This window comes from Alligator mississippiensis, chromosome 2, assembly GCF_030867095.1.
Source record: "Alligator mississippiensis isolate rAllMis1 chromosome 2, rAllMis1, whole genome shotgun sequence".
Lineage (NCBI taxonomy): Eukaryota > Metazoa > Chordata > Crocodylia > Alligatoridae > Alligator > Alligator mississippiensis.
This window is the reverse complement of record NC_081825.1, coordinates 271608331-271633482: the sequence shown is the minus strand read 5'-3', so window position 1 is coordinate 271633482 and position 25152 is coordinate 271608331. Positions and strand designations below refer to the sequence as shown.

General features: G+C 46.2%; 1 protein-coding gene across 1 annotated transcript in view; it reads left to right on the top strand.

Moving 5' to 3' along the window:
* Positions 1 to 18979: 18979 nt before the first annotated feature.
* Positions 18980 to 25152, top strand: part of KCNK10 (potassium two pore domain channel subfamily K member 10) — a 163903-nt gene continuing 157730 nt past the window's right edge. Inside the window, exon 1 of the mRNA XM_014596411.3 lies at positions 18980 to 19205. Within this exon, the coding sequence (XP_014451897.1) occupies positions 19154 to 19205 (52 nt within the window). The 5' untranslated portion in view covers positions 18980 to 19153. The remainder of the gene's footprint in view (positions 19206 to 25152) is intronic.

Genomic DNA, 25152 nt, shown 5'->3' with positions numbered 1-25152 from the left:
ACTGTCTTCTTTTACTAACCCCTGACTAATGAATAATGAAAGTGATGGTAGAGAATAGTGTAGGCCAAAAATAGACCCCTATATTAGTTGCATGATACCAAAAGCAAACCTTAAAAAAATATTCCATCTGAAAAGTTTAATGACAAATAGCCACACATTTAAACTGGGCTGCATACACAGAACTTCTGATCACTAAAGACCAGATTTTCACTTAGGCTAAAAAGAGATTCCCAGGACAAAGTCTTGTATCCTGGGATCCTATAGATCAGGGGCAGGCAATTATTTTGGGTGGAGGGCTGCTTACCCAGTTTTGGCAAGCTGTCAAGGGCTGCATGGGTAGCCCTGCCCCTTGACAGGTGCCCTGCCCTGGGTCATTATCTTGGGACCAATGTCCCAATGTCTTGGGACCAATGTCTTGGGGCCAGTGCTGGTGTGGCCCAGAGCAGGGTGCAGGCTGGCAGGGGTCTGTAGAGCTGGGCTGGGCTGCACCAGCAGGGAGAGGGGGGAGCTGGTTTGGCGCCATAGAGACCCTGCTGGCTGGGACCCTGTGGTCCTGCTGCCCTGCTCTGGGCCCTGCTGGCACTGGCCCTAGGACACTGGTGTGAGCCCTGTGTTCCCTCTCACTTCCAGCACCCCCCAGCCCCATGGTATAGGTGGAGGGGTAGCACACAGCCCTGACCCCATGCTCACCAGCAGGGAAGGAGCTAGTGCTGAGTACAGGGAAAAGCGGCCCCTCCCCCACCCTGTGGCTGATGCTCCCAGCTACAGCTGCTCACAGCCTGTACAGGGCTGTACTGATCAGGCACAGGCAGCCCCACATGGGCTGTGAGCGGCTGCAGTGTGGGGCACCAGCCATGGGGTGGGTGAGGGGCTGCTTTTCCCCTGTACTCAGCACTAGCTTGTAACCTGCACCTGCTGCCAGCCTGGGCTCTGCGCTGGCTCCGGCCTTGCCCATCCAGGCTGTGCTGTGATGGCAACAGCTGCAACCCCCCCCCCCCCCCCCCCCCCCCGGCTTGCCACGCAGGGCAGTGTTTGCCACTGCCACCTCTGGGCTGCCCAGTGTGTGAGCTCCAGGTGGGCAGCAGCAGCAAATGCTGCCCAGCATGGCAAGTGGGGGGGGGGGGGGAGGCTGCAGCTGCTGCCGCCACTGCACTGCCCCAACCAGTGAGCTCAGAGGTGGCACAGGGCCCAGGCTGGCAGTGGGGGTGGCTTACAAGCTGGTGTTGACTGAGGGGGAAAAGCAGCCCCTCGCCCACCCTATGGCTAGCGTCCCACACAGCAGCCGCTCGCAGCCCATGTGGGGCTGCCTGTGCCTGCTCAGGACAGCCCTACATGGGCTGCAAGTGGCTGCAGCAGGGAGTGCCAGCCATGGGGTGGGCAAAGGCACACTTTCCTGAGGTCATCTTTTCTCTGGGCCCCTTCCCTGCCCAGGGTCCTCCCCTGCCCTCCCCCCCCCCACCCCCCATCCTTACCTGAGGTTCTAGTGCTGGGACAGCCATGTGGTCCCAGGCCAGAAGCTCCTGCTGGGGCTTCTGGCTGAGGGGGTGGGGTGGGGCAGGCCCTGCTGTTGTGGGAACCTGCCAGGCTTCCCCTGGGTCCTACTGCTCCTGATTTCTGTCATTTTTGATAGGAACCAAGGACAGATCAATATTCATTTTCTAAATTTTTTTTTTTAGGGGCCCTGCAGGCTGGATAGAATGGCCTCGTGGGCTGAATCTGGCCCGTGAGCTGTATTTTGCCCACCTCTGTTATAGATGTACAAGCCCCTTGTCTCACTTTAAGTATTTGTGAAGTATCAGATATAATACTTTGGCTAAGTGCAGACATTCGCAGAGGTTAGAGGGAGGTTAGATAGTGTTAAAAATGTTCACCTAAACTAACTTAATTCACCCACGTGTAGACCTTACACTCAAACCTGGTCCTAGTGATCAGAAATCAATCTAATTCCATAACTGTACAGAAGGTCTGTGCATACAGATTGGTCTAAAAATGGAAGAACCCAGTTTAAAATAGCCCTGGATTAATGTACACTCAAACTTAATTGATCTAGATTAGACTGGTGCATTGACGTTCAGTACTCTCTAGTCAGCCCTAGGGCTTGGAAAGCCCAATAGCTGGCCCCAGTCCTAGAGCTGCACTTTTTCTACTTGCCTCCCTGGCATCAGGCTATTTTCCTACCACCCCACTGCCCCCGCCCCCTCTCTCCCCCATGGAACAACCACGCCCCCTTCCTGAATCCCCTATCCCACAAATCGCTCCAGGCACCAGTTTTATCAGCATTCACCAATGCTGGAAGCCAAGGAAGTAAATATTTGGGGCGGGGAGGGGAAGGAAGGAAGGGATGTAAGTACGTAGGAGGGAATGGGGGGCTAAATATAACCTCTGATCCCCCTGTAGAGCCTATCTGATCCTGCCAAACCCTCTGGGACTTCAGCAACTCCCTGTGGGTCCTGCCAGCCCCCCCCCCCCCAATCATTCCCACAGATCCCACCTGCTCCCCTACCCCCCCATGCCACCACATATGTTTTCTACCCCCAAAACCCCCTTTGGATTGCATCTGCTCCTCCATCACTCTTGCAGATCATACCTGCTCCCCCTTTCACCCACGGATGCCACCTGCTCCCACATCCCTCCTGCAGATGCCACCTACTCCACATCCCTCCATGGATTGCATCTGCCCCTTATTACTCCCACAGATCCTCTTTGCTCTCCCATTGCTCCTATGGAACCCACTTGCCCCTCCAACCCCCTTGTGGATCCCTAATCCCCACCCCCCCCAGTCTGCTTGCCTCCCCACCCCCAAAACCCTCCTGCTAGCCCCCTCCATCCCCATTTACCTTAGATCTGCTGGCTGTTTTTAACAATCTAACCTCCCCCTTACTTCCCCCCCCCCCCATGTCTGCATTTAACCTTTTTCTCTCAGACAATCTGCCATTCAAGCTGCCTGTGTAAACAACTGTCCCTGGCTTGTTTTGATGCTAGTCAAAGCCCAGGACAATCAGATCCTACTTCTACAGTCAGATTTTTACTTCTACAGTCATAGTTGTTTAAAATTCTGGCGGTCTAAAATATAAAATCCTTAAATTCTTTACACTTCCTGCTCCCTTCCTGACCCAACAAATAACTGTTCTGCTCTGCAGGAGATCATATAGCCCTGAAGGACAGGAGGAATTCTGAAGAGGCATGATATGACATACTGTGCAACCTCCCTGGCAGAGTACAATTGAGTGCAGAATTCAATCCATCTACAAAAGATCTGTGCAATGAGTGAGGGTGTAATATGGCATTAGAATTTTTGTAGTTTTCCCAGAATGCCACAGCAGTTATCAGAGAAAAGCAAATGCTTTAGTATATCAGAAAGGGCTGAAATGTAAGCAGAAATATTACGGTGGTAATATGCAAAATTATTAATACATCCTTAACTAAAGTGTTTTGTCCACTTTTGTCCAGTATGCCTCAAAAAGATGAAATAATGATTGAAAAGACCAAGGGAATAAATTGGTGGAGAGTGTGAAGTGAGATTTACATAATAGGTTGACAGAACATAGATTACTATGACTTGAAAAGAGAAGAATTGAAGAAATTTTGGTGGATATATTTTAACTTATGGGCTAGGTACAGAAATTCAAAAAGCCTGAGGTGGAATCGACCTAAGTTATGCAGTTTTCTGTAAGTGGCACAATTTAGATTGGTAGCAAACAGAACACACATTTGCCCCTTGGGGGGGAGCCAAAGCTTAGATCAGGTTCTGCCCTTTTAAACCAGTGTATGTGCTCTGAACTTCTGTTTTGTTATGGGTATAGACTGGTTTCCAATCACTTTTACCAGTAAAAGTGTAATGTCTGTACTTCTCCATGAAGAACATAGTTGGAAATGATCAGTTTTTCCATTTTAGCTTGTCATAATCAAGAATAAGGCAAAATTACATAGAATTAAAGGGCAATGTTATATTTACAGCAAATGAGAGAAAATATTTCTTTATAAACTCAATAGCTGAACTATGCAATTCATTGACACTGCTTGCCACTGAGAATGGGGATAGTTTTATGGATAATTGGTTGGGCTTTGGAAGATCTGCTTTCTATTCCTGGCTCTGTCACAACATCACCCTGAAATTAAGTGCTATGTTGAATCTTTCTCAGTGTTAGCATCCTCATCTGTAAATGGATAATATGTACTTTGGGGTGGCTGAAAGGCTTAATTCATGAACACTGATGAAATATTTTAAAATTCTCAATGAAAAGATGTGAAAGAAAATTGAAGTATTTTTATTAATGCTTTTCTTTGCAACTTTAGGTATTTTCACTTGCAGAGGCAATTTGTTGGTTTAGAAGGAAATAAGCAGTTGTTGCAATTTATATAGGCAAGTTGGCATTCCTAAGCTGTTTATATATTTAGTAATGTCTAATGTTAGTACACTTAAGTGTCTGCTAACATATTTCCATAATGATATTTGCTCTGAGCTCCAGCTTGGCACGCAAAGCAACTTGGACAGCAAATATACTTGACCATGCTATTTCTAGATTCTGTGAGGAAGTCAATTTTTACCCCTCTGTACATATGTAAAACTATTCACATTAGTAAAAATTAGGATCAAGGACTCAAAGTAACAGCATCTTTCCTCCCTTCTTCTTCCAGTCAGCCTTCTTAGGCTGAAAAATGATGAAGATAGCCCTCTTCCCTAGATAACCCTAGGTCACTTGTGTTAGATTGCTTGTCTGTATAAGTTAATGAAGTTGTATCAAACATGGATTTAGCTTCTTGTACTTTGGGCCATATCCACAAAGGTATTTATTTAGATGTCTAACTCCCATTCATTTTAATTTGATTTCAGTGAAAGTTGATCACCTACATAGGAGTCAGCCATCTAAATACTTTTGTGGATCTAAGCTTCAGTCCTTATAAGCCAGTATATTTTGGGGGGAGCCTAAACTCTTGATGCCAGCAATGGAGGGACTTTAAAGTTACCTGATTTTCTTAGGATGGATGCTCAACACTGTCAGAAAATCAGGTTCCTTTAATCCATTTCTAGTTTATATATACAAAATCACTTGTCAGTTCTGAAAACCTTTGCCACACAGCAGGTGCTGGTATTACAAAATAATAGTCACAATCCCCAGTTACTATTTAGTATTTCAAAAAGGAGAATTTTAATGAAGCAGGCTCTTTCCCTAACAGCCGTGTGAAATAGATTCTTTGTAATAACAAACAAAGACAGAAAGGGAAAAAGAGAGCTTATCTGAGCTGTGCACGCTTTTCCTTGTGCTAATAACTTTGATCTGGCTGTTGAACAAATGTGTCATAATCTCTTGGAACTGGAGATTAGCCATGCCTCAGCATTTACCATTATAGTGCACCTCCACAGTAGAGTGGCAGACGGTCACAGCCAGGACTGGAGCAGCTCGCAGCGAACCGGTACCAGCTTCTCCAGTCCGACTGGTGAACAGGTACGAGGCCCTGGTGACCCTGCAGGAGATGGAAGGGGAGGAGGAAACCCTTGGGCAAGAAGAAACACCACGTTCTTCACACTCCAAACAGATCAAGAGATCCACAAGGACCCAGAGGAGGAGGCGACGAGTGCTCGTCATAGGCGACTCCATCCTGAGAGGTACGGAAGGACCCATCTGTCGCCAGGACCCCCTGGCACGAGAGGTATGCTGCCTCGCTGGAGCAAAGATTCGGGATGTGATGGAGGTAATCCAGGCCAGGATCAAGCCCACCGATTACTACCCCATGGTCCTAGTCCATGTGGGTACTAATGATGCGGCCAGGAGAACCCCCGATCACCTGATGGCGGACTACAGTGCTCTGGGTGGCATGCTGAAGGAGTTCGGTGCACAGGTGGTTTTCTCTTCCATCCTACCAGTGACCGGACGAGGAAGACGGCATCAGAGAGACCAACTGGCAGCTTCGGCAGTGGTGTCTCGAGGCAGGCTTTGGATTCCTGGACAATGACCTGCACATCACGACGAGGGACATGCTCAGCTGGGATGGGCTTCACCTGTCCCCCAAAGGTAAGCGTGTGTTTTCTACTAGGTTGGCGGATCTCCTCCGGCGGGCTTTAAACTAGGCTCATCGGGGGGAGGGGAGTACGAGGGCAGGGGAAGCTGTGGACCACCAAACCATGTGGCACCCACAAGGACAGCCCAGCCTGAAGAAGGAGAACATTGGGAACCTGAAAGCCATGGGGAGACCAGCACTACAGAACAGGTAAGAAACAAGAAGGTAAGAAACAATGGGCCCCTTGGGACTCGGAGCGGGGGGGCAGCAAAGGCATCAGTCGCAGGGCTCAAGTGCCTATATACTAATGCTAGGAGCATGCAGAACAAGCAGGATGAATTAGCGCTCCTGCTTGCACTAAACACCTATGACTTAGTGGGGCTAACAGAGACCTGGTGGGATTCATCCCATGACTGGGCGGTACATATTGATGGCTATAGATTGTACAGAAAGGACAGGTTGGGGAAGAAAGGGGGGGGGGTTGCACTTTACGTCAGTGAGCAATATACATCAACCCTCACCAAGACAGAATGCAAGGTTGAGGAAGTAGAAGGATTGTGGGTTAGGCTACATGGGGGGCAAGGAGAAAGGGATTTGGTGGTAGGGGTCTGCTACAGACCCCCACACCAAGGGGAAGAAATAGATGCGGGGCTCCTGAGGCAACTCTCGGAGACCATAAAAGTTAAAGAGGCGGTAGTCATGGGGGACCTAAACTACCCGGACATCTGCTGGGAGACGCAGACAGCAAGGTCCCATCGCTCACGCAGGTTTCTAACTTGTGTACAGGACCTCCACCTGACACAGGAGGTGCATGGTCCCACTAGGGGGAATGCCATACTGGATCTGGTATTGGCAACAGGAGATGACATGATAGGGGACCTCCAGATCGGTAGCCATTTGGGAGACAGTGATCACCTAATAATAGAATTCAACATAAGATGGCGAGTGGGTAAGGTAACTAGTAGGGTGAAAGTGCTAGACTTTAGGAAAGCTGATCTCAATGCACTCAGGCGATTAGTCAAGGAAGCACTGCAGAGTAGGAGTTTTGAAGGGATGGGAGCCCAAGAAGGGTGGCTGTGTGCCCAAAGGATCGTTTCCTTTAGGCAAAGCAAGACGATCCCCGAGCGAGGCAAAAAAGGGAAAGGGGCCAGGAGGCTTCCATGGCTGACCAGAGAAATCCAGGGCAGCCTAAGGGCCAAAAGGGGAGCACATAAAAAGTGGAAACAGGGTGAGATCACTAAAGATGAATATACCTCCTCTGCTTGTGCTTGTAGGGAGGCAGTTAGGCGGGCCAAAGCTACCATGGAGCTGAGGATGGCAACCCAAGTAAAAGACAACAAGAAATTGTTTTTTAGATATATAGGGAGTAAAAGGAAGGCCCAGGGAAGAATAGGACCACTGCTAAATGGGCAGAAACAATTGGTGACGGACAGGGGGGACAAGGCTGAACTCCTCAACGGGTTCTTTGCCTCAGTGTTCCTAAGTGAGAGGCACGACAAGTCTCTCACTGGGGTTGTAGAGAGGCAGCAGCAAGGCGCCAGACTTCCATATGTAGATCCTGAGGTGGTGCAGAGTCACTTGGAAGAACTGGATGCCTTTAAATCGGCAGGCCCAGATGAGCTCCATCCGAGGGTGCTGAAGGCACTGGCCGACATAATGGCAGAGCCACTGGCAGGAATATTCGAACGCTCGTGGCGCATGGGCCAAGTCCCGGAGGACTGGAAAAGGGCTAACGTGGTCCCCATTTTCAAAAAGGAGAGGAAGGAGGACCCGGGCAACTATAGGCCAGTCAGTCTCACCTCCATCCTTGGTAAAGTCTTTGAAAAAATTATCAAGGCTCACATTTGTGAGAGCCCGGCAGGGCAAATTATGCTGAGGGGAAACCAGCACGGGTTTGTGGTGGGCAGATCGTGCCTGACCAACCTAGTCTCTTTCTATGACCAGGTTACGAAACGCCTGGACACAGGAGGAGGGGTGGATGTCGTATACTTAGACTTCAGGAAGGCCTTCGATACGGTATCCCACCCCATACTGGTGAACAAGTTAAGAGGCTGTGATGTGGATGACTACACAGTCCGGTGGGTGGCGAATTGGCTAGAGGGTCGCACCCACAGAGTCGTGGTGGATGGGTCGGTCTCGACCTGGAAGGGTGTGGGCAGTGGGGTCCCGCAGGCTTGGACCGATACTCTTTAATGTCTTCATCAGTGACTTGGACGAGGGAGTGAAATGTACTCTGTCCAAGTTTGCAGATGACACAAAGCTATGGGGAGAAGTGGACACGCCAGAGGGCAGGGAACAGATGCAGGCAGACCTGGATAGGTTGGACAAGTGGGCAGAAAACAACAGGATGCAGTTCAACAAGGAGAAATGCAAAGTGCTGCAGCTAGGGAGGAAAAATGTCCAGCACACCTACAGCCTAGGGAATGACCTGCTAGGTGGCACGGAAGCGGAAAGGGATCTTGGAGTCCTAGTGGACTCCAAGATGAACATGAGTCGGCAGTGTGACGAAGCCATCAGAAAAGCCAATGGCACTTTATCGTGCATCAGCAGATGCATGACGAATAGGTCCAAGGAGGTGATACTTCCCCTCTATCGGGCGCTGGTCAGACCGCAGCTGGAGTACTGCGTGCAATTCTGGGCGCCACACTTCAAGAAGGATGCGGATAACCTGGAGAGGGTACAGCAAAGGGCAACTCGTATGGTCAATGGCCTGCAGATCAAGCCCTACGAGGAGAGACTAGAGAAACTGGACCTTTTCAGCCTCCGCAAGAGAAGGTAGAGAGGCGACCTTGTGGCTGCCTATAAGTTCATCACAGGGGCACAGAAGGGAATTGGTGAATATTTATTCACCGAAGTGCCCCCGGGGGTTACAAGAAACAATTGCCACAAGCTAGCAGAGAGCAGATTTAGATTGGACATTAGGAAGAACTTCTTCACAGTTCGAGTGGCCAAGGTCTGGAATGGGTTCCCAAGGGAGGTGGTGCTCTCCCCTACCCTGGGGGTCTTCAAGAGGAGGTTAGATGAGTATCTAGCTGGGGTCATCTAGACCCAGCACTCTTTCCTGCTTATGCAGGGGGTCGGACTCGATGATCTATTGAGGTCCCTTCCAACCCTAACATCTATGAACCTATGCAATGGGAAAGTGAATAAGCAAATTTTTAAAAATCTGACATGTTAAAAATGTGATCTTCATAGACAAAGATCATGTTAAAGTGTAAATATTGATAATACCTTAATTTACATAGTGTTTTTCATACAGAAGGATTCCAATGCTGTTATATACATTCCATACAGAAACAATTATGCCACTTTTGGAGCACTTAAAGACCTAGTCAAAAAACTCTGGAAAAAGACGGGCACAAAAGAAATATACAATCAAACTGGAAACTTATATATAATGAATGTCAGCAAACACGGGCTGAGGAAAATTATATATGTTATACTTCTTGATTACTTCTCCGTCTGGAAGTGTAATTTGGATATAACTTTCTCCAACCCCCATATCATCTTAATTACTTTTAAAGTCACAGAATATGAAGAGCCCAGCAATTTGATATACCTAGCAATATTTGTTGCACCATTTCTTGTGGTGGGTTGCAAAATTCTGTGAAATGCATGTCACCTGCTGGTTAGTGGGCTGTGGCATACTAGCTAACTGTGTCATGCTATTACCTAAAAGCTGGTGTACAGTGAGCATCTCCTTCCACTGACAGCCATACCATGTGACAAAGTGCTGCAATCCCCTCACACATTTTTTATATATATATATATATATATATATATATATATATATATATATATATATATATATAGCAGTTTCCATTCCATTATGTTCTTTCCCACAAGGTGATCTGAAATAGTTAATAAAACAGAGACTGTGATCAACATTGTACTTGTCACAGATGTCAACATTATATTCTGGAATCAGTCTAGTCTATTCATTGCCTTATTTATCCAAGTCCACCGGGGAGCATGACAAATACATTTGAGTTTGCATTTAAATCTCTGATTTATTACATCTGAAAGTTGGGTAGGAACTCAGGGAAAATATAACTTCTGTTTGGCTCTACATCTTTGGAAGTTACTCCTTTCTTTATATAATAAAAACTTTGGGGCATAAACTGTTTTTTCCTGCTTGATTTTACAATGCTTGGTAGATAGTGGGCTAATTGTGACTACTATTTATATACATTTTCACATCTTATGCTGTTCAATATAATTCATAATTTGTATTACTCTTTAAAAATTATTTCTAATTTACACTCAGAAAATTACCGTCCATCAGAAGACATGCAGATTTACGGCATCAACCTTTCAAGTACTGGGGCCTTATATTGCCTGTGGTCTGCAGGTGGTCCATGTGAGAAATATATTCCCTAATTTAGAATCTATTAAAAGTCCACAGGACAAGGACTTCAACCTCATCTGTTCCATATTCTCTAAAATTCCTATTATTATTTTGGAGTGCTCTAAAAAAACCCATGTTGATAAATACAAAAATTTCAATCATCCCCTTAAACATTCTCCAATATTTTTCTCTGCTATTTGGTATAGAAAGGGAAAAAGTACTAATGAAAACCACAATCTATCTGAGGCAAGGGGATTGGAGGCAATATAGACTGTACCCCATTCTGAATCATTGTCACTGCAAAACTCACTCATCTGCAAAAATCTGCTTAGCTTATAGTTTGTGGGTGTACAAATGTAAAGGGTGATATGGCTGGAGGAAAATGAAATGCCTTATCTCAAGAGTCAAAGGAATTTCCTGTAAATGTGTAGAAGGGTAAATGTTTGAACCAGAATTAAGCCCTGTAGTACATACAACACCTTAGAAGAGTTGCAGATTGAAATTTGTCCTAGCAACTAAAGGTGGCGCAGTTTTGCTGCCATGGCTATTGAGAGCATAGGAAGAAAGAATTACAGGATATGAGTCTTAGTATGTAGCTGGTTGAGATCTCAAATTAAATGGGTGTGGGTATGTGAAGTTTCCTATTACTATGAGTTTATCCATACTGCAGTGTAGTGTAGAGATGGTACAAACTATTATGATTATTATTTAAATGTCATCATGTAAATATTATAACTGTTATCTGCTTCTTGAGTATCCCTCCACTACACTGTAGCCTGTAGTGTAGCTTCAGTCTCTGATGTAACTCTTGGCTCTGTCTCCTGCCAGCTTCCCATGCCTGCCTGTCCTGTGGTTCAGGGGGAAATGCATGCCGAACCACAGAGTTTCTGTAGTAGTTTGATCATCTGTGCACTTTTATGTGGGAGGAGATCATATAGGACTGTTATATCAAAAATATCTGGTGCAAACCTCTAAGCAGAACTGAATTGTAATGGTTCAATTCTACTCTGAGACCTTTACTAAGTCACCTGAAAAGTACATGATTCTGTGCATCAGAGGAGCTCTTTATATCCTTCCAACAGATAGGGCGAGCCTCTGTTTCATGACACATAGATCAGATCTACTTGCTTGCTGCATTTGGAAGGAAAAGGTGATTTAAGTCATCAGAGGCATTTCAGTTTATGAGTCTTTCACTGCTTCTATCTTAACACACAAATCTGGGGAGATTTTTGTAAGTTTCAATTGATGTTTAAAGTGCTAACTTAGTCTGTGATCCCTCTGCCCTGCCGAGGATTTCAAATCTATGACACCCTCACCTCATCCACATTTCAAGAGAATGGCTACTCATATGTGCCTATTTTTAAAATTATTTTGTGCCTTACTGTAAGTTGCCCTGAGCCTGTGTTAGGAAGGGTGGCATGTAAATGTGATAAAGCAAACAAAAAACAAAACCCCCCCCCAAAGGTATGATGAGAGAGATTATGGCATCTGTCTCTTGAGGTTTAATAATGGTAAGCTTTTCCTCTCATGGCTTTTACCAACACCCATGTTGTGAGTTTCTTACATTCCCATATTAATGACTATATCAGGCTTGATTCTCCTGTCACTTACTCTGCAGTAGCTCCTTTGACTCCTTGTGTTTTAGACCAATGTAGGTCAGAATTAGACCTATGCTTTTTACCCATGGGAAGGGTTTGTTAAGGACATGTCTGCTGAATGCCTAGGATAGTATAGTCTGGCCGAGCATTGCTGATAAACATAATGGAAACTCTATCCCAGGATTAGTGAGTAGCTTCAAGTATAGACTATTGTGTAGGCTGCACTGTGCTGGAGAGCCTGAGAACGGTAAGAATATACCGAGGCTATATTTTTTGGCTTCCTGTGCTCCTTCTGCTCTATTCATCCTGGGGTGATTCCTCTAGTAAGTACTTTCATTTCCTTTTCTCTCATACAAGTGTTCCTAATCTTCTCCCCATACCAGGGAACCTTTGTATCACAATTCATCCCTCTCTCTATACCAGGCTCCACCACTCTTCCCTTCTCCCATGCCCAGAGGGATTTGTAATTTTTTCCATTATTTTTTTTTTCTCTCTCTCAAGAAGATAGCATTTTAAACTCAATGGACAGAGCTGTGGGCTTGCCTGGGGGTTGGTACAGACAAACAGTTCAACCAACCAACCCACACAAGTAAAGAAATGCCATCGAGTTCAGAGTAGAGCTTCCCTCTGGAAAGATCATTCTGCCTGTGCTAGTATAAAAGCCATCAGTGTGCTTTTAACTGTCCAGGGTCCTGAAACACATAAAATACCCTGGCTTTATTTTACATGCACTCTTCTGTGACTTTCTCAGTAACATAAAGGAATGTGAAGGCCAAATAAATGTTTTTTTTTTTAAGTTGTAATAGAAATTGACCCCAAAATGTCCCATTTAATAAAGAGGGACTTTAGTGATCTATTAAAGCATGGCACTATATATTTATTAGCAGAGTGAGGTATTTCACTATGCTAGTCAGAAGTCAGGCAGAAAACAGGGTAGATTTGCACCTTTATAGACTAACTAAATCAGAGATGTGTAGTACAAGCTTTCATAAGCAGAGGGCTTACTTCAGATGGTGTGAAGGGACTTCAGGAAGCAGAGCTGCTAAATAGAAAGCAATGATTAGAATACAAGGAGTAGGGAAGAGTGGAGGAAAAAGGAGGAGCATTACTGAGAGGGTTAAGGTGGGTAGGGAAGAGAAAAACCAAGCAGTTAACACGTTGAGAGACAGACATAGAGGATAGAAAAACTAATCCAGGTAATGGGATAAGAATCCATAGTCTTGGTTCAGACCATACTTAACACAATTCTGCAATTCCCAATTCAAATTAATGTTTAAAGTTTTTTGTTAAGAACAGCCACTCTGAGGTCAGTCATGGAATGGCTAAGGAGGTTAAAGTGTTCTACCAGACTCAAGCCTGATAGCTAAGTAGCATGATTTGTGATAAAGAGATTTGTGTACAAGATAGACACTCTTTCAAAAGACTTTACTGACTATGCTTAATTTAATTATTTGGATTGATAATTAATTACTTGTATTATTTACATAGTGGCATGCATATGGATAGTGATGTGCAGACAGATTAAAAGATATTAGGTGTGGGACTGAAATGGTGTAAAAGGACTCTCAAAACCTTGGATCTCTCTGAGGAAGAACCCTTCCAGTTTAAGAAGTATGGCTAAGGAAGATAATAGCAGGCTGTCTCCCAGATACCCTGCCAACCTTGGCTTCAGTGAAGGATGGCATTGGGGAATGGAGGGTCATATCTTAGTGGGAGGGAAGTAGCTGCATTATATAGCTTTGTGGAGCTTCTGTGCAGTAGTACTGTCCATAGGCACTTAGGGACAAGTATAGTTGTTTAAGAACAGACTACTTTACAGGCACAACTTAGGCAGTCCAGGTATAGGAAAGTGCAAACAAAACTTTAAAGCCGGGTTAGCTCCTCTTCTATAAGTTCCATGAGGCACAGAACAGAATGCCACCCATAGCTACTATCCTCAAGAACCTACAGCTTAGGGGTTCCATCCTGCGAATGTATAACACTCAGTGTAGTGCTTTATGCTGTGAGTAGCCTCATTCTTTTCAGTGAGACTGTTCCCAAAATCAGCATTGCAATCAACAGAGAAGGCCACTGAGCTTTCAAGAAACTGGTACGAATTTTATCCACCTGCCCCACTGATGGGAGGTAGATCAGTGGCATATCAAGCCCATTGGCAGAATTGGGGAAGGGGGAAATTGGTAGCCATGCTGGTCTGAGACCAAAAGAAATGCAAAACTTTAAAACTCAGAACCAAGAGTTCTAGAGTTTTTCTAGAATGAGTGTACTACACAGCACTTACTCTCTGTTCCTCATGGCCCATCATATAAATCAGAAGAGTCCTACCACTGCTCTAACTGGCATTAGGGTCCTGGCTTGGGCGTAAGAATGTTTAAAGCTATATTTGCCCCACTTACATCCCTGGCCAAATGGAGGATTGGAGAGTTTTCATACGGTAGTTCCCATACTTTTTGGGTGTGTCTACACATGCATTAATGAGCTTTCCCTAGTGCACATTAAATTTAGTACCTCCAATGTGAGGTACTAAATTAATGAGCATTAGGCTGCCCTAGTGTGCAGTAGTACAAGTGCAAGCTTTTTAGGTGACACTTAATGTGTAGTAGCCTATTTTACCGCACATTAGCATAATAACATGGGTTTTTATGCACTGCTTTAATGCACAGTAAAATAGGCTACTGTGCATTAACGCACACATGTAGATGTGCCCTTTATGGAACAAGTTTAACTTTTCTAGATATAGTGTGGTAAGATGTGCAAACTACTCCTGAGGACTTAGAGCAATGATTCTTAACCAGGGTGCATTGAGTTCCTCTCAAAGGGGCCATGGGATGCCACACAATGTTAGCAATGTTAGGTCTGCAAACCTGATACCCAAGATAAACTCAGAGGTTTGAAAATAATATACAATAGTGATCCAGATACAATAAAGTTTGTTGTTATCTAAGATCTCATTTTTTAATTTTATATTTCTTTTTGAGATAGCTAGAACTTTCTTTTTATTTTATGGACTTTCCTAACAAATAAACTGACATGCTTTTGTACTGTGTCTTATGTTTGATTAAAAAAATGTTCCTTTATTTAGTTTTTGCAAAAAAGATATTTTGGTTACGTTGCCATTGGCATTGTGCATTTGTAGGTGTCAGTTAGGGGGATGAAACTCTTAAGAGGCCATTTGATTTCTGTAGAGTCTTGAAGGATAAAAAACAATTAAACTCATTCTAGTCCCTGGGGGCAATACCAGGGAGTAAAGTTATTGGGATTTTTCCCTCTTTGTAGTCATCTCACTTTTATCTTCTATTATTTTCCACTTCAGGCTCATTTTTTTTGTTTTAACTTATTTCATTTTGGATTTTCACAGTACATGAAATAACCTAATGGTATATCAACAGGAGGCAAAGACAGATTGCAGTTTTCCATCACAAGAGAGACCTGCTATGGAAAACATTACATATTTGTTATCTCCATAATCAGAGGTGCCATATTTCAGACATCAATTTTATATTTTGCATGAGCATACCAAGACATGTCATACTATCCCAACATCTGTAGTATGATATCATAAAGACTAATATATATTTTAAGAGAAACTGTCTCCTTTTTTAAAGTAAGCAAGAACAAGCTATTTTTGTTAAGCTGTTTCTTACATTAGTGACCTTTGCCATTACTACCCTTACGATGTAAATCAGAACATATATATATATTCCTTTGTACCACAGCAGATCTCCTTAAGTTGTATCAGAATGATGCCTAAATCACTCATGCCCCTATTACTAATGAAGCATAAGATGGTGCTGAGCATTTTTTTCCTGCCTGCCAATAACATTGCTTCTAAGAGCCATCCTTCTTTTCCCCTGCTTTGTGATGGTTAACCACTACTGACTTTAATGGAAGTTCAGGGCACTCAGCACCTCTTGTAACTGAACCTGAAATGAAAATGCAGGTCCAAATCCAACCAACTTCGAGAAGTACTGAGATGGCACCCACTTCTGCAACTCTTAGGCCAATAATAAGATAGATTGATCCTGCACCATTTGGATTTTTCCTTTAGGATCTCCCATTTAAATACTAATCCGTACTGAATCTGCTTACCTTATTAAAAACTGACTGGGTAACAATCAGAAGAACCATCTCTTCAAGACACCGGTTTTCTCCTTCCTGAGAATTCTTACATCACTGGGGGATGAAAGGTCTTCTATTTGTATAAGAAATTAGTTAAGTATATATACAACAGCTGCACTGTCTGTGAAAGATGCTCTCACTGCCAAATTCATCCCTGAAGTAACCCCCTTGATTATAGTGGAGTTACTTTGGGGTTATTTGGCCTACTACAGGAAACTACAGGTCTGAGGCATTGAAATAATTGTGTAAGATTTGTCAGAACATGGCAATTAGTTTCAAAATAGTTGTGTGATATCATGTGGTTCAGTACCTAATTGCATTTTTAAATTAGCTTCACTGATTTGCCACAAGCTTTTTGAACCATAAGTCATGAACTAAGACAAATTTCTATGTAGAATCTGCATGTGCTTTTGGTTCAGGAACAGCAGGAGACAAGAAAGTGGCATTATTACAAAAATAACATTTTTATGATACTGCAAGTCAAACAAACATGGAGGTACATCTCTGAGGTCAGTTTTACACTGACAGATGAATACGAACATGTAGAAATTACTCTTCATAAAGCAACAATGAAAGCGGGGTTGAATGTCTCAGGAGATGGGTAAGGCTTTATTGAAAGCTGGTCGTTTTCCAGCTGCTTATGCGAAATGAGTTTGGGGGGTCTTAGTCCAGTCAATGGACTAAGTATAAAATTCACTGAAGTAACTGTTGACAGTCATAACAGTGAAGTGAAAGGGCTGTGGTGACTGAACTATAAGGTTCCTTATAGGTGATCCTTTCTGAGACACCACTGAGGTACATGAGAAAGTGGTTCCTTGCTTGACTTTGATCTCCAGGAATGTAAAGTGTTCATCTTTCATGACCACTGGAGGTAAAAAAGCAACAATAAAAATAATAATTTTGTATGGTATCCCTATGCGGACATTAGTTGGATTTGGAATTCTTCTCCAGCAGCTGGTGTTTCTAATAGTTGAAGGGTTCCCAATCATGATCAAAGTCAGTCGAATGTGATTGTACAACACACACCTAAGGACTAATCTGATTTTTGCTCTGATTAAGTTTGTTGAAGTAATATCAATGGAAGTCCCAAAACCACTTCAGAGTGGATGGGGATTCACTTGCAAAGAAAATACTCTGTGCTCCTGGTGTCATCACTGCAATCATGTTAAATTCAAGTCTGACTGAGCAGACTCATTATCATTCCTTCCATGTCTTTTCTCAGAGCAACCTCCTCCACCTCCTGTAGGATACAAAACAAGAGCTGTAGGGTGTTGGGATTAGGAAAGGGAAGGATGGAAACAGCCTAACTTCACGCAAACTTGCTGCATTACTATAAACTGGCTCCTTAAAACTAAATTTTATTTCAGGGGCCTTTTCCCCCCAGTCAAACATAATGCCACTTAATGTGGTGTCACAAGTATTGATTTTTCCCTTCCTGTTTAGTGATGGATAAAGACTGAGATAATGGTAAAACCTTCTGTGATGGATTGTTTTGCTTTTTACAGAGTTCAGAGGGAGAGATTGTTAGGAAGCAGAACTGTGGGAAGGCAAGACATGGTAGGAGGCCACACCTTTTGTGGAGCTTTGTTTCTCTACAGCTGGGATTTCCTGGCACCACTTGCAGAGGGCTGAGAGGAGGCATGGGAGGGTGGCTGAAGGGGGGACTGCTGGCCAGGCTGATTATGAAGCTGTCCCCTGAACATCAAGGGGTGCTGCTCAGCCCTTCTAGAGAGGGGACTGCGGCAGGTTGAAAGTTTGAAGGGAGGAGCTCAGCTGGGCCCTCCCTTTTCACCCCAACGCTGAGGCACGGAGATGCCATCATGGCAAAGCCGGCTGCCCGCTGTGAAGAAAAGGCGCCAGCACACAGTTAAGCACTCTCGCTTTCCCTTCAGCTCCCCGGGGCGACTCCGGTTGTTTTCCTCTCCTCCGCTGGGACGGAGCCTTGCGCAAATATTGTGACTCTTGCTTCAAGATGCAGCCAGCCCTGGAGCTCACTGGCACCTGCCTGCCTCGGGCTGGGCGTGCAACCTTGTCACTGGAGCCGGGCGGGGGGGGGGGGGGGGGATGGAGACTGAGCAAAAGGGGGGGGGGGGGCTGACAAATGTGAGGGAAAAGACAACCCAGCCGCCCCCTCTCCCCCCTCAGGGCACCGCAGGGCTAAGCGAGAACCAGTTGAGCCTCATCCCCGGCTCCGGCGCGGGTTCGTGCCGGCGCCAGCGCTGGGCAGGGATCTTTTCGGAAAGAAAAGGGGCTGGGGGGGACCCCAGGGCGGCGGCCGCCCCGTCCTGCAGCCCGGGCCGTGCAGCTCGCCCCCTCCCCCTGTCTGCTGCAGAGACTCGGGCTGGCGCTCCTGCCATGTGCCGCCGCCGCCGCCGCTCGCGGCCACTCCGGCGTGTCTCCGCCCGCAAACTCCGCCGGAGCCCGCGCAGCGACTCCCCTAGGTCTCCGCGCCCGCCCCCCCCCGGCACCTGCAGAGGACCTGCCCCAGGCAGCGCAGAGAGCAGCCCGCCCGAGCCCGGCAGCCCCCTCCTTTCTCCGCCTCTGCTCGGCTGCTGCATTCAGCCGGGGCGGCCTCCCCGCCCTCCCGCCAGCCCGCCCGCCCCGGCGGCGGACTCCGCGCTCTGCTCTCCCGGCGCCGGGCGCGGCTCCGCGGGGGAGGGTGGCGGCGTCTCCCCCTCCCCGGCTGCGGGAGCCGGGAGGCGCGGCTGCTGCTCCCCCGGAGCCGCAGCTACCCTCACGTGGGCGCCCGCGGCGCGTGTCATGCTGCAGTGACTAGCCCCGCACATCTGCACGGGCCCGGGCCGGCCAGCTGCGCATGGAGCCCCCCCGGCAGCTCGCGGCCCCTCGCAGCTGATGCCCCCGCGCGCCGCATCGCCCCCGCCCCCGCGCCGCGCCGCGCCGCACCGAGCCGCACCGCACCGAGCCGCACCGCGCCGCGGGCTGGACATCCCCTTCGCCTGGCAACCAGCAGCTCGGCTCAGCCCGGCCGCGCAGGCTCCTGCTAATTCGAAATTAATTTGTGTGACTGCAGCGTCGAGACAGGAAGGTCGGGGATTTATTGAATCGCTCCCTCCCTGCGCCAAAGGAAGCGATGAAATTTCCAATCGAGACACCAAGGAAACAGGTGAACTGGGATCCTAAAGGTTGGTGCCGCTTCTCACTTGCCCGCGGGGGGGATGCCTTGTGCTGGGGGGTGGGGAGGGGAGGTGGAGCCCCATGCCGGGAGCCTGCTCTCCATGTGCCCCCGCGGGGGGATCCGGCGTGGGGGGCAGGGGGCATTTCCCTCCGTGGAAGTTGTGGCGGCACGTTGGAGGCGTCTCCCCTGCTCCTGGCTGCTTGGAGGCTTCCTGGGGCAAACTTGTCCGGGGGGAGCGGGGCGTTGGTGGTGCGATGGGCCTGCGGGGCTCCTTTGTTGTTCCCGGCGATCATTGTCTGGTGCTGGTGCCCGCTGTCTGCTCAGTGCCCCCGCCGGGAGGTGCCGCTGGGCAGCTCCGGCCAGGTGTGTGTGTGCGGGCCTGTCCCGCATTAAGGGCGCCCGCGGGCCACTCTCTGCCCTGACGGCTCCGCGGGGACTTGGGCGAGGGGGAGCTGCGGGCTGCGCCAGTGCGGGGCTGGGAGCTGCACGGGTGGCAGCACCCCTTCCCCTGCCAGGCCTCGCGGGGGGGATGGTGCCCCGTTTTGCTCATCGCCCCTCCCCCCACGCCCCAGGAGTCCTGGGGCAGAGCGAGTTGGAGCCGCACGCGGCGCGGAGGCAGCGCTGGGGCGGCGGTCGCGCTGCGGCGGGGCTGGGCTCCCCTTCCCGGGTGTCAGCTCCGAGATGGCCCTTCCGAGCACTTCCCCGGCGCAGCCGGACTGCGAGGCGGGCCCCGCTGCGGGCTGAGGTGCGGGAGCCGGCCCGGGGGAGACAAAGGCAGCGGCTCCCGGCGCTCTCGTGCGCTAGCGCCTTCGGGCCGCCTCGGCGCCGCAAGGGACCAGCCCCGGGCAAATCCCCTGCGGGCTGCGGTGCGAGTGGTGCTGCCCGCGCTCTCAGCCGGGCCCACAACAGGTGTCTGGGCTGAGGCGCCCAGAGCTCCGGGCACCGCAAGTGGGTGACAGCGGCCCCGCCGATTTCCCCTGCCCTGAGCTGACCTCCTAGGGTTGAGGGCAGTCTGCTGTGGAGCCTAGATAAGGGATTGTACGGGATGGGTTGGATAGGGAGGATCCTGCCTCAGGCAGGGCATTGGACAGATCAGTGGCTCTCAACCTGTTTTTGCACCAGGACCCATTTGTAACCATCCATGGCCAGTTCCAACCCAGTGCCCCTGACTCCTGACCTGCTGCCCCTGCTCCCAGCACAGGGGGGGCCCTAAGCAGCCCCTTGCAGGGTGGAGCTTGGCCAGCCTGCAAGGGAAAAGCCACAGTTTCCCATGTTTTTCTCCTTTAAAGAAGAATCCATTTTTAAAGTTTGTTCCTGACCCTTTCATATATTCTTGTGACCCACTTTAGGGTCATGACCCACAGTTTGTGAAGCACTGGACTAGATGACATCTAGAGGTCCCTCCCAACCCTGCTTCCCTATGACTCAAGGACAGTACTACTTATTTCCCAGGTTGAATTGGCCTCATCAGCCAACCATCAATGATGCCAATATATTACGAGGAAGAGAGAAAAAAAAAGCCAGATTAATTTCCAATTTTGTAACAAACACAGGAAGTGTATAAATGTCTAATGGAGGAGGATAAAATTGGTAGGGAAAACTATTGTAACCCTTACATGAGTAATCCCCTTATGCTTTACTATCATAAATAGCCCCATTAAAGAATGAGTCATGTGAACAAGGAGTGCAGGGTTGAACCCTTAGGATTCAATCTTTAAAATGAGCTCATGTAGATATAAATGACAGTAAAAATGGCCCCTACAGAACCTCTGGGATCCCTACAAAAAGAAGTCTATTTATAATTGCACATGCTACCGTTTTTGTTTGATTTGCAGGCATATGTCTAAAATAATGCGAAATCTTGCATCCCATGGTGTCTGCGGAGTTACAGGTGGCGGTACCTTTTTAACTCGAAAGATCCAAATGCAGAACTCTGGCAGTGAAAGGAATTACAAAGGTTGCAAAAGGAATTAAGCAATCTTGATGATCAAAACACAGGGTTTGAGTCCAGTGACAATATAGCCTCATGCACCAGACTCTATCTGAGTGTGTGTTGGTTGCCTTGTTCTGGTTGTCAGATATAAACTACGTAGGCCCCTAGTTATGTCTAGCATTCATTTATTTAGAATATTGTACCGCCTTGGCTAATAATGCCGGAAGTACGTCCATTGATGTTTCCTACTAGTGACCAGTGTCATAGTGTGGAAGAAGAACATTGCATTACATTTAAAAAAACAATGGCCATCTCAGATTGTTCTACAATGGATTAACCCAGCAATATTTTCTAAAACAGCACACATTTTCAAAAGGCCAAAGATCTTTAAAAGACTCAGGGGACTGATGAGGTGGTTTGTTTAAAGCCAGGTCAAAATGTTAATCACTGAAATGAATTGGTGCTCAACTACCACAATGCTGGTTGTAAGATACATATTTAGGTCCTACTTGACTCATTTTATTGACTTATATGGAACTGGCATTTTCAATCCACACTATCAGCAAAGATGAATATGCTGTAAAGGGAAAAAATAGGTTTTAAGGAGGGAACTTATAGAAGAGAAAGTGCATTTGGTTAAAAAAACAATGAGCCCCACATAGAGAATGATTTCTCATCCATTAAGGTAAGGGATGAATGAACTACCAAAACTGAATTGTACTTTTCACTACTTGGTGGGAGGTAGATACAATGTGATGGGGTGGGTGGGATGGGGTCATATGTGTTGCCACAAGCTGAATCTCTTCTCTGAATAAACACAGCTCAGTATTTCAGTTTCCAGAATGTAGGAACAGAGGACTGGGAGGGTCCTTCTAGGTCACTGAGTTCAGTCCCCTGCCATCACAGGCAACCTTGTCATATAATCCCTTACATATATTGATCAAGCTCCATTTTAAAAGTTGCTTAGATTATTTGTCCTCATGTCTCCCATCAGCAGGTTTTTGTGGAATCTCATAGAAACCTACTGCCAAATTCAAGACTAAATACATTCATTAGCTGGTTTGTACTAATTTATTTTTGTGCCATGCTGATAGTACTATTCCCCTTTGGAACTCTTATTTTGACCTTGTATGACCAGGCATACCTATACCTGTTTTTTCTCCCTGCTTTGAACTCTGCTCTCAATGGCAGGTTTAAATAGTCTGGTGTTTTTAGAGCGCTTTATCATACAATGAAAACTCAATTATGTAAAGAAAGGGTAAGAAAAGCAGTCACATCAAGATCTGGCCCATTAATTTGAGGGAAAATTTAACCCATTTCTGCAAGGGCTTAGCTCCTCTCGTCATTTTACTTCATATAGTTTTTAAAAAGTCACTTAGCTGAGTTACTACTGAAAACACCTTAGATTTTTAGAATGAAAAATTTGTACAAGATCTAATCTACCAACTAACTATTGATTGTTTCTTATTTGGTTATACTACTGTCACTTTGGTCAGTTAAAGGCTTGAAATGATGCTCGTGTAAATTAATGGAAGTAGGGGTAATTAGTTCCTCTCCACGCAGAGCCCTATGTAAATATCTCAGAACATGTTGTTGTATACACAGGGCCAGATACATTCCACCCTGAAGCTGTTAATGCAGAAGGTGGGTGGGTCCTCCTCCTTCTCACTGTTTTTCTGTGACTTAGTTTAAAGGCTAAGATGTTACAACTGTAGATGCATTTTCAAACTGGGTTGAAAAGGATTGCCTTTAAGTGTCTAAATCCATTCAGAGGCCTATAGGTGGAAAAAAAATCTGGCCCTACTATTCTGCTGCTACTTGTTTTCATCTTCCTTCCTCCATTCCTCTTATTTATTACATCTACTTGTTGTTCCTTGCTTAACCCTCATCCATTCTCATGAAACTGTAACCGTTGTTATTCTCATAGGGTAAGTTGTTACCCTATAATTCAACATTGTTGGTCTCATGGGGTAACTTGTTACCCCACCCGCATGAACAAAATGGAACCAGTGACAACAGTATAAATCTACCAAAAACTATTTATTAAACATCCAGATTGTTTGAAAGAGTATTTATGATGATTTGAACTGAAAATATTATTTAACTAGAACTATGAACAAAATGTAAACTTTTTTTAGAGTTTCAAAACATGAATGAACAATATGCTAAGTTTGTAGTTCACACTGTTTTCAAACTAACAATTACTTCCAAAAACATTTCCTAACTGTTTTAACTAAATATTGCATTCCTTACAAAGCAGCAGTGATGTACTCTGGTGCACACAAGCAAATTGCACGATGTCCACTCATGCTTGCAGAAGGTTCTACTTGGGTGTGTTGTGGCAATTTGTAATTTAGGGCAGTCATATCAGACTCGATGAACTTAGACAGATTATGTGCATCCATCATTCTTAATTTTATTTGTCTGTTGATCACAAGTGCCTATAAAAAAAAAAGCACTGTCTTCTTAAATGTGATCTTTGCGTCCAGTTTGCATTGTGGCCTAGCCAAATGATGAGGTTGGCAATGGCAGCCACATCTAGCATATTGAAAAATAGTGTCATTGGCCACCTGTTGATTTTCTGTCTGCAGGTGGTTATATGGACTAAGTGGTCAAGGTTATCCACCCCACTCTTGTTTTTATTATAGTCATGGGTGATGTCCGGCTTTCTTTGCTCTCCACCCACTGACAGGTCATGGTGCATGCTTGACAGCAACAGCACAACTTTGGACTTCTTTGGACCATAGAAAACTAGGGTAAGTTCCCCATCAAAAGCAAAAGTGGATGAAAAAGTTTCCCTTGTTTGATTTGCTTGCATTTTGTTTGGGATATTGACCTTGTTTTCTGAATTATACCCATATAGGTCAAGTCCTGCTGTAGCAGCCTTTCTGGCAGGTCAGTACTTGTGAAGAAATTGTCACCCACAATATTCCTTCCCATCTTGTACCAGGGATGAATCAGTTTTTCAATGACTTGGGTACCAAGATTACCTTGGTGTGGAGCTTCTGATTGTTTGCCCAGGTAGATGTCTCCAGACAGGGGGAATGATGTTACTGCATCACAGCACCACCGAATTTTCAAGCCATATTTGGCAGGCTTCCTGGGCATATACTGTCTGAAGGGACAGCAACCCCTGAATGCAATGAGCTGCTCAGCAACCGTCAGGTGTATTCCTAGAATATGCCATTTCCTGAGCTGCTCCACAAACTGTGTCCAAATATCTCTGAAGACAGCAAGCTTGTCCACAGCTCTCCTTTCCTCATGTGTCAGTTTGTTGTCAAATCTCAGGTAGTTGGTGATTTGATGGAATCGTTTTTAACTCATGGTGGCACAGAAGCAAGGATGCCTGGTGCATTGCTCCCACATCTCCTCCAGTGCCTTGTGACCATCGTGGTATAGACCACTCAGTATTAGGAGGCTAATGTAGGCTTTCAGCTCTGTTTCATCCAACTTTTTCCACTCCTTTCTGTTTTCAGGATGGCTATCATTCTACTCCCTGAATCTTCTTTCTGCCTCTGTTTGTTTCTCTTATGATAACAGTCAGGATGTCTTGTGAGAGAAACAGGTGGAACACTTCTACCATTGTATCTTTATTACTTTCTCTTGTTGGCTTAGCACTTCCATAGACTATGTCCTTGGTTGTTCTCTGATAATGGACTAGCTGTGGACTTTTTTCCCCAAACCCTGCCATTCCTTCCTCTAAAGGTGTCATCATCTGCAATGTTTTTTGGGGGTGGTGGCAGTGATTCTGCTCCACATCCTGCTGTAGCTCTCCTTGGTCTTCCATGGTGGCCCCGGCCTGGTCCTCTTCCCTTTCCCACTGGAAGTGTTGGCATCACTTCTGCTTGTGGCACCAACTCCTCCTCATTTGAACTGGATGAAGCTTCTATAGACACATGGTCTTCTTGCTCTGAACAGTCTCCCATGTCTGGAACAAAGTCAGCATCCTTACTACCTTGGCCTTGGGATAAGATTTTATCAGGGGATATGTCGCTGTCATCTCCGGTTACCTGTGCAAGAC